Source organism: Typopeltis vanoorti, chromosome 4 (assembly GCF_054136105.1).
Source record: "Typopeltis vanoorti isolate ZY-2024b chromosome 4, IOZ_Tvanoo_1.0, whole genome shotgun sequence".
Taxonomy (NCBI): Eukaryota; Metazoa; Arthropoda; class Arachnida; order Uropygi; family Thelyphonidae; genus Typopeltis; species Typopeltis vanoorti.
In genome coordinates, this window is record NC_143552.1 from 61,111,122 (window position 1) to 61,126,998 (window position 15,877).

The 15,877-nt window shown below is 35.0% G+C and overlaps 1 protein-coding gene across 2 annotated transcripts in view; it reads left to right on the forward strand.

Annotated features, from left to right (window-relative positions):
* Hpr1 (THO complex 1-like protein Hpr1) overlaps positions 1 to 15,877 on the forward strand; it is a 311,940-nt gene that overhangs the window by 123,768 nt on the left and 172,295 nt on the right. For both annotated transcript variants that reach the window (XM_090391220.1, XM_090391221.1), the window contains exon 7: positions 6,678 to 6,773. In XM_090391220.1, the coding sequence (XP_090247346.1) occupies positions 6,678 to 6,773 (96 nt within the window). The remainder of the gene's footprint in view (positions 1 to 6,677; positions 6,774 to 15,877) is intronic.

The following is a 15,877-nucleotide window of genomic DNA, read 5'->3' on the forward strand; positions in this document are numbered from 1 at the left end:
TCGCCCGGTTAAACAAGGCCCCCGTTGTTTTCGCCAGGGAACCAGGGCGAACAGCGAAAAGTCAGCTACTGGAACAAATCTGAAAACAAACCCCAACTCAACATCACCAGAGTTAAAGATCGGTACTATCAACGTAAGAAGCCTGAATGGCAAAGAAATGGAGCTAGCTGAGGAATTAGATAAGTACCAGATCGACATAATAGGGGTGACTGAAACAAAAAAGACCAAAACTGGTGAGATCTTTCTGAGCAATAAATACAAAATGTTATATTCAGGCAATAACAATCAAGGAAAAGAAGGAGTAGCCATAGTATTCAACACAAAATACGAGGCTAATCTTCTTGAATGGCAGTCAGTCTCAAGTAGAGTAATGTGGGCAAATATGAGAATGGGGAACTGGACAATGAGACTTATTTGTGCCTATGGTCCCACAGAAGGTTCTACTAAGGTAGAAGTGGAGGAATTTTTTGAGGCTTTAGAAAAAGCAACTGACACAATGAAAAAGGAAAAGTTGGTCCTTGTTGGGGATCTAAATAGTAGAGTAGGAAATGATTGTGAGACATACAAAAATATTTTGGGAAAATTTGGAGAAAAGAGCAAAGCTAATAATAATGGCAAATATCTGTTGGATTTCTGCTCAGGACATGGACTGGTTATTACTAACACCATGTTCCAACATAAAAATGTGCACAAATTCACATGGAGAGAAGAGGCTAGGAATAAGAAAAGTCTCATTGACTATGTTATTGTTGATAGTGATGTTTTCTCCCTGGTGCAGGACACCAGAGTGTACAGAGGATTTGAAATTGGAAGTGATCACTATTTAGTCTTGAGCAGGATAAAATTGAATTTCATATTGAAAAGAATAACATGTAAGAAAGTTTTAAAGCGAATAAAAGTTGAGCAGCTCTCAGATGTAAACTGTAGACTAAAATACAGAAATATTATTGAAAAGAAAATGAAAGAGTTTGAGAACACGAATCAAACCTTGGAGATTCAGTGGCAAACTCTGAAGGAAACATTGATTGATTCTGCCAGAGAGGCATGTGGTGAGGTTGTGTGCAAAGATAAAAAAATCAGAACTCCCTGGTGGACACAGGAAGTTAAAGAGGCAGTGAAGGAAAAGAAGAAAGCATATCAAAAGTTCCTGGCAAATAAGTCAGCTTTTACTCTTACAGAATACAGAGACAAATGTAAGAAAGCTAAACAGTGTGTAAAACTAGCTAAACAAAAGTCATGGGAGGACTTTGGCAAGAATATAGAAAATAAATATCAAGAAGGTGGCAAAATATTCTGGAGGTTGTTGAAGAAGCTTAGGAATGGAGGAAAGAGTGCTATAAAAGGAATTAGAGATGATAAAGGTGAAATGAAAACAGGAGAAAAAGATATCCTCGAAGTATGGAGTAATTACTTTGAAAAACTGCTAAATGAAACAAGCAGTGATGACAGCACAGTGATAAAAAAACACTGACCAGGCATGCAGTCAGGAATACATATCCATACTTGAAGTAGAAAAAGCCATCAAAGGCTTGAAATGTGGAAAGGCAGCAGGAGTAGATGATATTCGACCAGAAATGCTGAAGTATGGTGGTATAAGAGTCTTACTGTGGCTGCACTGCATAGTTCAGAAAGCCTGGACAGAGGGACGAATTCCCGATGATTGGAGTAGAGCTCTCATAGTACCCATATATAAAAAGGGAAATAAAACTGAATGTGAGAATTACAGAGGTATTTCCCTACTGAGTGTTCCTGGCAAGATCTATGCAAGTATACTTGAGAAACGGTTGAGAAGAATTGTGGAAGAAAAGCTTGGTAAAGAACAAGCTGGATTCAGGCCAAATAGAGGCTGTCAGGATCAGATCTTCACTTTACGACAAATAGTCGAGAAAGCATGGGAATATAACAAAGATCTGTATTTAAGTTTTGTCGATTTGGAAAAGGCATATGACAAGGTGCCAAGAGAGAAGCTATTGAATACGCTGCAGTTATATGGTGTCAGTGGGGCATTATATCAAGCAATACTTAGTCTTTATTTGAGTTGTGAGTCAGCAGTTAGAATTGAAGGAAGTACAGGAAGATGGTTTAATGAAAAATCTGGTGTGAGACAAGGATGTACATTATCCCCTCTGTTATTCATTATCTATATGGATCACATTATGAAGGAATGTGGTATTAAACCTGATATCAAAATTGGAGATGTTAATGTCAGCTCTTTGCTTTATGCGGATGATGTTATACTTCTAAATAAATCTGCTACAAGTCTGCAAGATTCTCTGACTAAATTGAATAGCTGATGTAATAGATATGGTATGAAGGTCAGCAATAAAAAGACAAAGACAATGAAAATAGGCAGAATCATTGAAAATGTTAACTGTGTTGTGAATGGAGAACCTGTGGAACAAGTAAAACATTTCAGCTACTTAGGCACAATTTTTACTGAAGATGGTAAACTAAATATAGAAATAGACAACAGAATCAGCAAAGCTGGTATCGTGGGAAGTCAATTGAATAAATTCATATGGAATAAGAAAGAAATTAGTCGGAACGCTAAATTAGCTGTATACAAGACTGTGTTCAAACCAATTTTAACTTATGGATCTGAGAGCTGGGTCAGAAGTAAAACACTTGACCAAAGACTAGAGACCCCAGATATGAGAGTCCTGAGAAAGATTAGAGGCGTGAACAGATGGTATCAATGGCAATATCATATTAAAAATGAGGATATTAGGAAAGAACTTGACATTGTCAGCATCCAGGAATGTGTTAGCAGAGCTAATCTCAGATGGTATGGTCACTTAAATAGAATGGGAGAGGAAAGATTAGCAAAACAAGTGTTCTCTGCCAGGTTGGCAGGAAAATCGACCCAGAGGAAGACCAAGATATAGGTGGATTGATACGGTACAAAGTGCCTTAGACGATAGAAATATAAGATCTGATAATGTTGGAGTCTTGACAAGTAACAGACTGATTTGGAGGAAAATTGTAGATAGGAAGTTAGTAATGATGTAATTTTTTCATGTAGTACTGTCATATCTTGTACACCCCTTGAGGATACATGGCAGGAATTTGATGATGATTATGATGATGAAAAGGAAAAATAGTGCCACTGCATATGGAAGAATCCAAGTCAGTGGTGTCCAGCTGTAGACCAATGATATCAGGTGTACTGGTGGTAGTGTTAGAGAGAGTGGTTAGAGACACGATACAAATTCATATTAGTGCTTCATGTTATCAACAACACCAACAGGCAAAGAAAAATTAATTAATTTATTGAAACTTCAGAACACAAATAATAACTGTGACAAGCAGAAGCCACTCAAGTAAAAAACACTGGAAACAATTCAGATGTAATTGAAAAAAACTGTCCTAACGAGGCATACTCTCTGGGCCAAATATCTGGATAGATAAGTTCAGTTAATTTTCCAAAGATATGGTAGACAGTCATTCTAAGACCAGGTAATTGGACTACTCTAAAATTAACTTTATAGTTATCTTGTCCAGAGAGGTCACCTTGTTATGAAATTACTTTTTTTTTTTTTTTTTCAGTTACATTTGAATGGTTTCCAATGCCAGAGTGCCATCTGCTTGTCACAGTTATTATTTGTGCTCTGGAGATACTGGTTAGAAAACCAGCAAAATTATTATTAGTATTTATATGGGCACTCCATGAAATCAAAAGACTCGTTGTGGGAGACCAACTGTATCCATTAACACAGTGGCTATCATACATCTCCTCAAACTTATTTAGTGCTGGGATGCTCACAATCATCTCTTACAATCCATTCCACTCATTCATCACTCTCCAAGTAAAGAACCTAATCTGCATATCCTTACTAACTACACTCTTAGGTAACATCCAAGTGTGACCTCTTGTTTTCCCTTTACTTCCCATATATTGAAAAATTTCTTTTGTGTCAATTTTGTCGAATCCCTTTAGTAACTTATAAGTTTCTATCATATCCCTTCTCCTTGACCTGTCACTAAACTCTGCAACCCACACACCTCAATCTATCTTCATAGGGAATATTTCCACAGACCTGTCACCAGCTTGGTCACTCATCTCTGATTCCTTTCCACCGCCACCTAATCCACAAGAAACACAGTATCTGTTCACAGTAGTCAACATGTGGCCAAATCCTAGCTTCTGAAGAGGGATAACAACCTCCATATCGTTACTTGTCATATATATTCTTCAGCATCCGAGTAATCCTCTGAGCTATTTTGCCAACTCTTGCAATATGTATTCATAATTTCAAATCTCTATCCACCCTCACCCCCAGATTACTAGCCTCATCAATTTCCTGTAAACTAGTACCATTCATATGATACAAAGTGAGTAATCTTTTCATCCTGAAGTGCATTATCTTACGTTTTGTAACATTGAATTGATAACCATTTTCCTATGTCCACACTGCACCTTTACCAATTATTGCCCAACCCTAGTTTTGCATCATCGGCAGCAAACAACTGAATGTTCCCCCCTTTCAAATCTTCTGCTATATCTTTAATGTACAAACTAAGAGTAGTGGTCCTAGTACAGAGCCCCAGGGTACTCCACTAGTTACCCTCATTCGCCTTGATTCCACTCTGCCATATACTCCCCTCTGATGTTTGTCTATCCATGCCACACCTCATTCCCATTTGCTCCAACTTACGTAATAGTTTTCCATGCAGTATTTTGCCAAATGCCTTTGCAAGTACAGCAGTATCATGGTGTAGCCATTTCTTTTTTCCTATTCTGCTGTCATCACCTTATAAAATGTGAATAAATTACTAAGGCAGAACCTACCTTTTACAAAGCCATGCTTCCCACTATGAAGTATTATATTCCGATCCACTAATTCCTGAAATTTACTTTTAACCAACTTTGGATAATTGGCCTGTAATTTGTTACTTCTGTCTTGGAGCGACTTTTATGTAATCGAACTATTTTTCACTCTTTCTACTCTCTGGGAACATTGCCAAAGCCGAGACTTAAACAACTTTGTCAGAGGCACGTGCAAGTGCTATCAGTTTGCTCGCACATGAGCAGACATACCATCCAGGCCCATTGCTGTATTCACATTGATATTTTTCAATATACTGAGTACCTCCAGTTCATCTACCTCAATGCTCACAAAGAGCAAAAACTCTCGTTCAGTATTACTCATTCAGTCTTAAGGTTTCTGCCTAGTCTCTGAGGAGAACCAACCAGTTCGAAACAGCTGTCAGGCCAGGAAACCTTATCAAAATGGACCAATAGAAGGTGAATATATGGATGCTTGGGCAAGCAATCATGTTTTCTATAAGTCCGCACTAGGGGCAACTTGTAAATGCTGACGAGTGTATTTCCATAAGTTCTCTGGTCAAATTTCATATGTAACTTTCATACGTAACATTTGACTTTGAAATAATGCTGGATTTAATATCTGCTTGATTTATATGATTTTTGCATCACCGAAAACTGAAGCCTTTTGGCTCTTTATTTTAGTAAATACTTTACACACTGACCAAGAGTGTGATTACAAAAAATACATCTCTCCGACACTTCGAAGTTCCTTAGTACTGAACGAGAGTTTTTCCTCTCTTAAGGTTTCTTCCTAGTCTCTGAGGAGAATCACTAATTTGAAACAGCTGTCAGGCCATTGAAACCTTATCAAAATGGACTAATAGAAGGCGAATATATGGACACTTGGGCAAGCGATCATGTTTTCTATAAGGTTCGTGCTAGGGCAACTTGTAAATGCTGGCAAGTGTATTTCCGTAAGCTCTCTGGTCAAATTTCGTATGTAATTTGATCAAAGAGTATGTAATGTACTAGATTTCTTTTATAGTTTCTTCATTTGGCTTTGAAATAATACTGGATTTAATATCCACTTGATTTACATTGAAGTCCTTATGTTTAATGCACAATTTTTCCAGTTGTGTTACTTTAGACCATAGGCACTCACTGTGAGCTTCCAGATGTAGATTTCTGTGGTTAAGCAGTTCTGTAGGTAGTTTTCGGTATAGAAACCACATTGTAATAAAAAAAAACCTGACAAGTTTCGTGCATCATAAGACTTACATCATCAGGGGTAATGGTACATAAAAGTTTTACACAACAAAAGCTTATTGATGATCAATTACACATATTAAATGTTTTTATAACTTGAAGTTCTTATGTTTAATGTGCAATTTAAAACCTACGTCTACAGTATGGAAGATCGTTTTGAGCACTGTATTACTGTGAGGTTGACCACATTCCTTATTGCGACACTGATATCATTTTGTCTTGTTTTTGACCATTGTCTTCATGTACCCATTTGTTATTGAATTAAAATATTTATTTAAAATTTTTGTGAAAATTTCTTTCTCACCTCATATCATACTGCTTGTCACCGAATTGCATAAAAATTCATCATACAGTTTTTGAGGTATGATTTTTCTTTGTTCCTTAATTTATGGAGACCAGTATAGTTGGTTTTTACTTTCATAGAGATTTGATGTGATGTTTTTTCAGTTAACTAGAAATAAGTTTTTTTTTCTTTTTTATGTTGCTCCCATCCACGAAAGGTTATTTCGTAAATCTATAGTACATTTTGTACCTGTTTCTATTTTTATCATGGTTAATATATATTCAAATTGTTTGCATCACTGGTTTATTAATTACTGATGAAACTGCAAAATATTAATAATCTGTTATTATTTTGATTTAGATCTTCTAAGACGTCTTTCTCGTTCTCAAAATACAGTCTTTTGCGGACGAATCCTTGTATTTTTGGCAAGATTTTTCCCTTTGTCAGAAAGATCAGGTAAGCCTTTAGTTATCTTTTCATGGTGACACATGTGAACATTTCTAAATACTGGGTTTGTGATTAGTCAACTGTAGAGTTCAAACTATGCAGAGCGTTATTGCAAGATATTAATTTATTTACATTGTTAAATGCTTGTATTGTATGGAAACATACTTGCAAGTTAAGTTAAGTTCTGTGTGGTATGTATAACTACAATCTTGATGAACAACAATTCATTTATCCAGAAGATTTTGTAGATTTGGTTATTGGAATTAAAATGATACTTTAATAATGTACTAGATTATGCTAGATCTAATAATGCACCACTGAGATGTTTAGCATAACAGGTGGTTGAATGTAAAAAAAAAAAAAAAAAAGTGAAGGAGATCATCTTTTACTGCAATTTTGGCCAGAACAATCTCATTTTCTTACCATGAAGCATTAAAAGTTCATCATTGACCAAACTTTGTTAATTACAATGAAAAATTCATGTTTTTTTCTTTTTTTTCTCTTGGAAGTAAAGTTTATGAGGCAAGCCACTTCTTTGCCATGTACCCTTAAGGGGTGTACAGGATATGATAGCACTACATGAAAAAATTTACATCATTACTAACTTCCTATCTACAATTTTCCTCCAAATCAGTCTGGTACTTGTCTAATCTCCAACATAATCGGATCTTATATTTCTATCGTCTAAGACAGTTTGTACCGTATCAATCCACCTATATATTGGTCTTCCTCTGGGTCATTTTGCTGCCAACCTGGCAGAGAACACTGGTTTTGCTAATCTTTCCTTGCCCATTCTGTTTAAGTGACCATACCACCTGAGATTAGCTCTGCTAATGCATTCCTGGATGTTGACAACGTCAAGTACTTTCCTAATATCCTCATTTTTAATATGATATTGCCATTAATGCCATCTGTTCGTGGCCCTAATCTTTCTCAGGACTCTAATATCTGCAGTCTCTAGTCTTTGGTCAAGTGTTTTACTTCTGACCCAGCTCTCAGATCCATATGTTAAAACTGGTTTGAACACTGTCTTGTATACAGCTAATTTAGTGTTTTGACTAATTTCTCTCTCTCATTCCATGAATTTATTCATTTGACTTCCTACCATATCAGCTTTGTTGATTCTGTTGTCTATTTCTATATTTAATTTACCATCTTCGCTAAAAATCATGCCTAAGTAGCTGAAATGTTTTACTTGTTCCACAGGTTCTCCGTTCACAACACAGTTGACATTTTCAACGATTCTTCCTATTTTCATTGTCTTTGTCTTTTTATTGCTGACCTTCATACCATAACTATAACAACAGTTATTCAATTTAGTCAGAGAATCTTGCAGACTTGTAGCGGATTTATTTAGAAGTAAAACATCATCCACATAAAGCAAAGAGCTGATATCAACATCTCCAATTTTGATATCATGTTTAATACCACTTTCCTTCATAATGTGATCCATATAGATAATGAATAACAGAGGGGATAATGTACATCCTTGTCTCGCACCAGATTTAACATTAAACCATCTTCCTGTACTTCCTTCAATTCTAACTGCTGACTTACAACTCAAATACAGACCAAGTGTTGCTTGATATAATGCCCCATTGACACCATACAAATGTAGCGTTTTGAATAGCTTCTCTCTTGGCACCTTGTCATATGCCTTTTCCAAATTGACAAAACTTAAATACAGATCTTTGTTATATTCCCATGATTTTTCAACTATTTGTCTTAAAGTGAAAATCTGATCCTAACAGCCTCTGTTTGACCTGAATCAAGCTTGTCCTTCACGAAGCTTTTCTTCCACAATTCTTCTCAACTGTTTCTCAAGTATACTTGCATATATCTTACTAGGAACACTCAGTAGGGATATACCTCTGTAATTCTCACATTCAGTTTTATTTCCTTTTTTATATATGGGTACTATGAGAGCTCTACTCCAATCATCGGGAATTCGTCCCTCTGTCCAGGCTTTCTGAACTATGCAGTGCAGCCAGTGTAAGACTTTTATGCCACCATACTTCAGCATTTCTGGTTGAATATCATCTACTCCTGCTGCCTTTCCACATTTCAAGCCTTTGATGGCCTTTTCTACTTATTTGCTAGTAACTTTTGATATGATTTCTTCTTTCCCTTCACTGCCTCTTTAACTTCCTGTGTCCACCATGGAGTTCTACCTTTCCTATCCTTGCAGACAACTTCACCACATGCCTCTCTAGCTGAATCAATCAGGGTTTTCTTCAAGGCTTGCCACTGAATCTCCAAGGTTTGGTTCCTGTTCTCAAACTCTTTCATTTTTTCTTCAATAATCTTTGTGTATTTTAGTCTACAGTTCACATCTGAGAGCTGCTCAGCTTTTATTCGCTTTAAAACTTTCTTACATTATTCTTTTCAATATGAAATTCAATTTTATCCTGCTCAAGACTAAATAGTGATCCCTTCCAATTTCAAATCCTCTGTACACTCTGGTGTCCTGCACCAGGGAGAAAACATCACTATTGTCGTGACGACTCCTTTCTGTTGTGTTCTAAATCTATCTAGTTTCAAGTCACTTTTATGAATAATACAACTAATTACGAAATGATCACCGATCCAAAAGTAGGGAAATTTATATTTATACTGCGCCACCCTATTCTTAGATTAGTCTATATAAATAGTAGGATCAGTTCTAAATTAAGTTAACAGTCATCTCATTAGGCCGAATCATCTATTATCATTTTTACTTGGGGTTCCCGCAAGATTCGAATGTTTATGAACGGTGCAATAATAAGGAATTCAGGCAAACACAATATTTAGATCAACAAAATAAAACATTTAATATATGATATGGTTAACAAATACAAGAACTCTATTTTAAATTGGAACTATACAATTAACTTAACACTTCTTCTTAGGTCACTGATGCTAATTCAATGTTCTAACTTTCATATACTATTCACAGTCTCAAAACACAAATCTTCTTATCTCTAGTTAATATAACAATTTCACATCTTATTCAGTCTTCACAAATCTATCAGCTCAATGTTTATATTCACAGCAGGCAACAAACTACGTAAGCTATATTCCAAGCAAATATATTCCCGGATCTTGAGCATCGGAGATATATTACAGTTAATGCTAGAATAGAAAAACTTATACAACTACTCTTACCAGACAAATTCTTCAATACATCAAATTATTGAGAGAGCACTTATGAATTAACTTAATTAACATTAGCGGAACACACATAACAAATATTCTCCATAGTTTAAACTGTATTACTGTAAGTCGCACTTCACTATTCCAAACAACAGTAATTGGGTACTAATATCTTTTCCTGTTCACTTTTCTCCAAGTAATCAATATAACCTTTTCCTAGGGCAACATAGAATTTAATCGTAATCCAGATTAACTAGAACTAATCAGAATTTTCGCATTGACTGTCCAGTTTCCTTTTATCTGATTACAGCATCAACCTTTCTTCATAACAACAGCAGATTTCGCTTATAACATTAAACTTTATGTTTCACTACTTATAGGTTCACTTCTGAACACTATACTCATAAATTTCTGCCCTGAGGATTATATAATCTTAGTTCCGCAAAACTCTCTCCTCACTCCTTAATAATAATTCTTCTCTTCCTTTCTATCTTATCTATGACCTTCCCTCTTCTTTCTCTTTCCTCTCTAACTCTCACTAACTATATATGACCTTCACTCCCACCTTACGTTCGAACGCCACGCTCTACTCCACTCGTGGTTGTTTACGCGTGCGTCTCCATGACAACAGACTGCACGTAAACATTTCGCTAATGTAATGTATGGTCTATTATTATTCATGAGTGATTACATAACATTAAATATTTCACAAATAAAAACAGCAGAATATTTAAGCTACTTCTTTAACTTTTTGATTACGTATACAGTTAAATATAAATTAACACTTTACGTTACACCACATATATTTAGTTATACAAAATTCTAAACATATTATTATTTTATAAACTAATAATAGGTCAGGTTTTGAATAAATTTTTAATTAGTAATTCTTATTTAAGGAATAATAAATAAATTTATATGAGCCATGATTAATATTTAATAAGCAATGTTAAATGTGAATGAAAAATAATAAATTACATAACATAGCTTCATTCACAATTTAACACTATCAACAATAACATAGTCAATGAGACTTTTCTTATTCCTAGCCTCTTCTCTCCATGTGAATTTGTGCACATTTTTATGTTGGAACATGGTGTTAGTAATAACCAGTCCATGTTCTGAGCAGAAATCCAACAGGTATTTGCCATTATTATTTGCTTTGCTGTTTTCTCCAAATTTTCCCAGAATATTTTTGTATGTCTCACAATCATTTCCTGCTCTGCTATTTAGAACCCCAACGAGGACTATCTTTTCCCTTTTCATTGTGTCAGTCGCTTTCTCTAAAGCCTGAAAAAATTTCTCCACCTCTACCTTAGTAGAACCTTTGGGACCATATGCACAAATAAGTCTCATTGTCCAATTCCCCATTCTGATATTTGCCCACATTACTCTACTTGAGACTGCCTGCCATTCAAGAAGATTAGCCTTGTATTTAGTGTTGAATACTATGGCTACTTCTTCTTTTCCTTGTTTGTCATTACCAGAATATAAGATTTTCTATTTATTGCTCCAAAAGATCTAACCAGTTTTTGTCTTTTTTGTTTCAGTCACCCCTATTATGTCTATCTGGTACTTATCTAATTCCTCAGCTAGCTCCATTTCCTTGCCATTCAGTCTTCTTATGTTGATAGTACTGATCTTCAACTCTTGTGATTGTGAGTTGGGATGTGTTTTTGGGTTTGTTCTAGTAGCTGACTTTTCACTGTTCACCCTGGTTTCCTGGCGAAAACAACGGGGGCCTTGTTTAACCAGGCGATGCTCCAGCGGCATGAAATTCTGTTATTTTGGTTTAAACCAATAAGAATACAATTTGGTCAGCTAAATCTCAAATTGTCAGCCCATTCTGGGTTGTTCAGTATCCAGATGGATACCCAACAGGGTGCACCACGAGAAAGTGAGGATTGGACATTAGGTCAGAAGCCCTGGTTGGTTCTCCACATTCCTTTAAAGGCTATGTGGAGGTCTCCTCTCAGTTATATAGCTTTGACCCTTAAGCATCCCGGCAAGTTTTTACAATTCCTGCATATGTCTAAATTTGTTGACTGATGATAGGTTTTTACTTTCATAGAGATTTAATGTGTTTTTTCAGTTAACTAAAAATAAGTTGAATACCTATTCAAATTACTTGAAACTCGATAGAGCATGCCATCATAAGTGACAAGCACAAGATCATATAAGAAACATCTGTACCTACAGAGTAGTTGATGCAGATACTGATCTCTACATGATTACTAGTATGTAATCATGTTTTGAAAATTCTTATCGTATGCCAGTGAGATATTGTGTTTAGTTGTTTTAATAAATATTTCATTTCCTTCCATTTCCATGTAAGGGAATGTAATATTGGAAGAACAGTAACAGCTTCAGCTTATCACTTTGATTTTGTTAATTAGTGATGTTTCAATATGAAGTATCTTTAGCCATTATCAAAGTGTCATTTAATATAATCAGGTGTTATAACCAAGAGGTTTACCGTAATAGTAAACTCCTTGTTAACTTTGAACTTTTTTTTCCTATAATAAAATGGTTAATACATCTACTAGAATACAATTAAGGCTGCATGTTAAAAACTATTTTAGATTATGTTTATGTACTTAAGGAAACTATAGCAAGTTGTTTAGAGAAAAAAAAATCACTTAGAAATTAAATAAGGTTTCCTGAAATATATGCATTTGAATATAGGGGTTTATCAGAATTCAAAGGCAAAAAATGTCTCATATTTTACTCATTATTACAGTAAATCTCATTTAATTTGGCACCCTTATATCCAAAGTGGATCTTTTTTTCCATTACCAAAATACAGTTTTGCATACTTTTCAATTCATTTGGTTTTGATTAATTCAGATTTTGCAGTATTGGGGTTTGAGGCTATATTGTGGTCAGTGTATTTAGCGCTCATGTGAAATTGAAGAATTTTATCTTTTTTATGAGTTTTTTATTTTTTCTTAGAAACTTAGCATTTTATAGTATATTAGAATAGAATTTTGTGTTTTTATAACATTTTTATTGAGATATTGCAATATTAAATACAGCTGTAAAATGGTGACAAAAACTCACAAGAACCCGAATGCTAATAAGAATAGTGAAGAGAACAAGAAGGATTGTCCCACTAAGGGAGGATATTGATAATGATTAAACTTCTGAAATCACAAAGTTATAGCAGATTATTAGACAATGCAGGAATTACAGAATGTTGAGCAGCATTTAAAGAAACATAGGGAGGATAAGAAAGTCCAACAGCAAAATCGGAAACAACAAACCACCGAATCAACTACGTTAGTGTATAATGAAAATCAGAATCAGAAATCATAAAAAATTTTATGATTATAAAAAGAATATAAAACATGCCATTGATGATGCATTACAACTTCAAGTTTTCTCAGAGCAAAAATTAAAAATATAGTACAGGCAATTGAAAGAAAAGAAAAGCAAAAGAGATAATAATTCTAGTAGGTATGAATGACTTAAACAATAAATTCAGTATGAGAGAGGATATGAAAGGATTGTTGGAAGAAGCAAGAGTAAGAAAGTGAAAATCATAAGTTACTACCTACATTGGGATAGAAATGAATTAAGAAGGGCTATGATGGTAAATGATGCTATGCATAGGCTGTGCAAGAGGAATGGATGAGTGTTTAGATATGTGGGGAGTGAGTTTGAGGGAATGGATTTATAGAAGAGGAATGACCTACACTTGAATGATTTGGTATTAGGAATCTTGAAAAATTATTTATTGGTATGAGACCTAACACAGAGAGTCAGGGAAACTCAATTATGATGGGAGGAATAACAATGTTATATAGCTGTGTTAATGATGGGCATTATCATGGAAATTATTCTGAGGAGAGAATGATTTTGCATGTGCAAGGACATCTACATAAGTAAGACACTGGATAAGAACAAAAATTTGCGAGTTGTGCAACTTTGTCACACAGATTACAGAGAAGAGTATACAAAAAAGCATGCATGTAAAATATTGCCTGTATTATGTTATATATACTAACTTGTATCAAGCGTAAAGAGTGCAGTATTTTTAGGAATGATAGAGAGGATAGGAGAACATGAGATTATGTATCATAAGACATCATCAGTACAACTAACGAACAACAATAGTAATTGACTTGAAACAACAAAAACCAGTAGTGCACATGCTTAAATTAGAATCCCTCTATGTATACAGTCATGTGTTCATGTATTAAGAACTATTGGGCTGAAATTAAAATTAATTAAATTGAATTAAAATACAGCACATAAATTATTGCATACAATTGAGGATAACAATTTCCCTAACTTTTGGAATAGTGAGACAATCATTTCAGTTAAGATTAGGTCTATGAAGGAAGGCTTCAGCACTTTATTTATATAACCATTCATGTGGATATGTGTAGTAACTTGGTGTTTTGCCATTGGATCCTGTGGTTAGCATTTTCGATTCCATGTTGTGCAATGCCAGATTTGTGAGGTTTGATAAGGCGGATGTGGTCTTGATATTCAGAGATACATTTATTTAAAGATCTTCCTGTTTGTCCATAGTAAGACAAGTTACACGAACATGGTACTTGCCAGGTAGCATCATTGGTGAGAGTTTGTCTTTTAGAGAAGGCAGCAAGTTGTGAATTTGGTTCATGGGCCAGTAGTTCTTAATCCATGAACATGCAACTGTATATATAGAGGGATTCCAATTTATGCATCTGCACTACTGGTTTTTGTTTTTTGAATTCAATTCCTATTGTTGTTTGTTAGTTGTACTGATGATGTCTTATGATAAATAAGAAGAAATATTTACATAATAAAAAAAAAGTTTATTAAAGATACCAAGCAATTTTATAAGCTAGGTTTTAATCCTTTAATTTTTCCCAAGTAAGCAAACAGACAAGTAAGTCAAGTTTGCACCTTCACGTAGTGCACGTCTGAGGCAACTCGTGGTAAAGGTGGAGTAACCTCAGATCACTTTCTTTAGTACTTTCCCCTAATGCAAAGCACATCCCCTTGTGGAGATGTATGATGCTATGCATTAAAGACAAGGGCCACTAGTTGCCTCAGACTTACACTACATGCAGGTGCAAACTTGATTTACTTGTCTGTTTGCTTACTTGGGAAAATGGATTAAAACCTAGTTTATAAAATTGCTTGGTATCTTTAATATACTATATACATCATCATCATCATCAAATTCCTGACATGTACCCTCAAAGGGTGTACAGGATATGATAGTACTACATGAAAAATTTACATCATTACTAACTTCCTATCTACAATTTTCCTCCAAATCAGTCTGTCACTTGTCAAGACTCCAATATTATTATCATTATCAGATCTTATATTTCTATCGTCTAAGGCACGTTGTAGCGTATCAATCCACCTATATCTTGGTCTTCCTCTCGGTCGTTTTCCTGCCAACCTGGCAGAGAACACTTCTTTTGTTAATCTTTCCTCGCCCATTCTGTTTAAGTGACCATTGATAGTACTGATCTTCAACTCTGGTGATAGTGAGTTGGGATGTGTTTTAGGGTTTGTTCTAGTAGCTGACTTTTCGCTGTTTGCCCTGATTCCCTGGCGAAAACAACGGGAGCCTTGTTTAACCGGGCGACGCCCCAGCTGGCATGAAATTTTGTCATGTTGTAATATCATTTTCTATATTGGTTTAAGAATACAATTTGGTTGGCTAAATCCCAAATTGCCAGCCCATCCTTGTCCATTCAGTATCCAGGTAGATACCCAACAGGGTGCACTACAAGAAGGTGAGGATTGGACATTAGGTCAGAAGCCCTGATCGGTTGTCCGCATTCCTTTTAAGGCTAAGTGGAGGTCTCCTCTCAGTTATCCAGCTTTGACCCTTAAGCACCCCTATATATCCTATATACTATATACCCAAGGTAAAAAAACTTTCTATAAAAAAAAAAAAAGTTATTTTATTCTTATATTTATTAAGTTATATAAAAAAAAAAGTCCCTTTGGGAAGTACATTTGTTAATAGA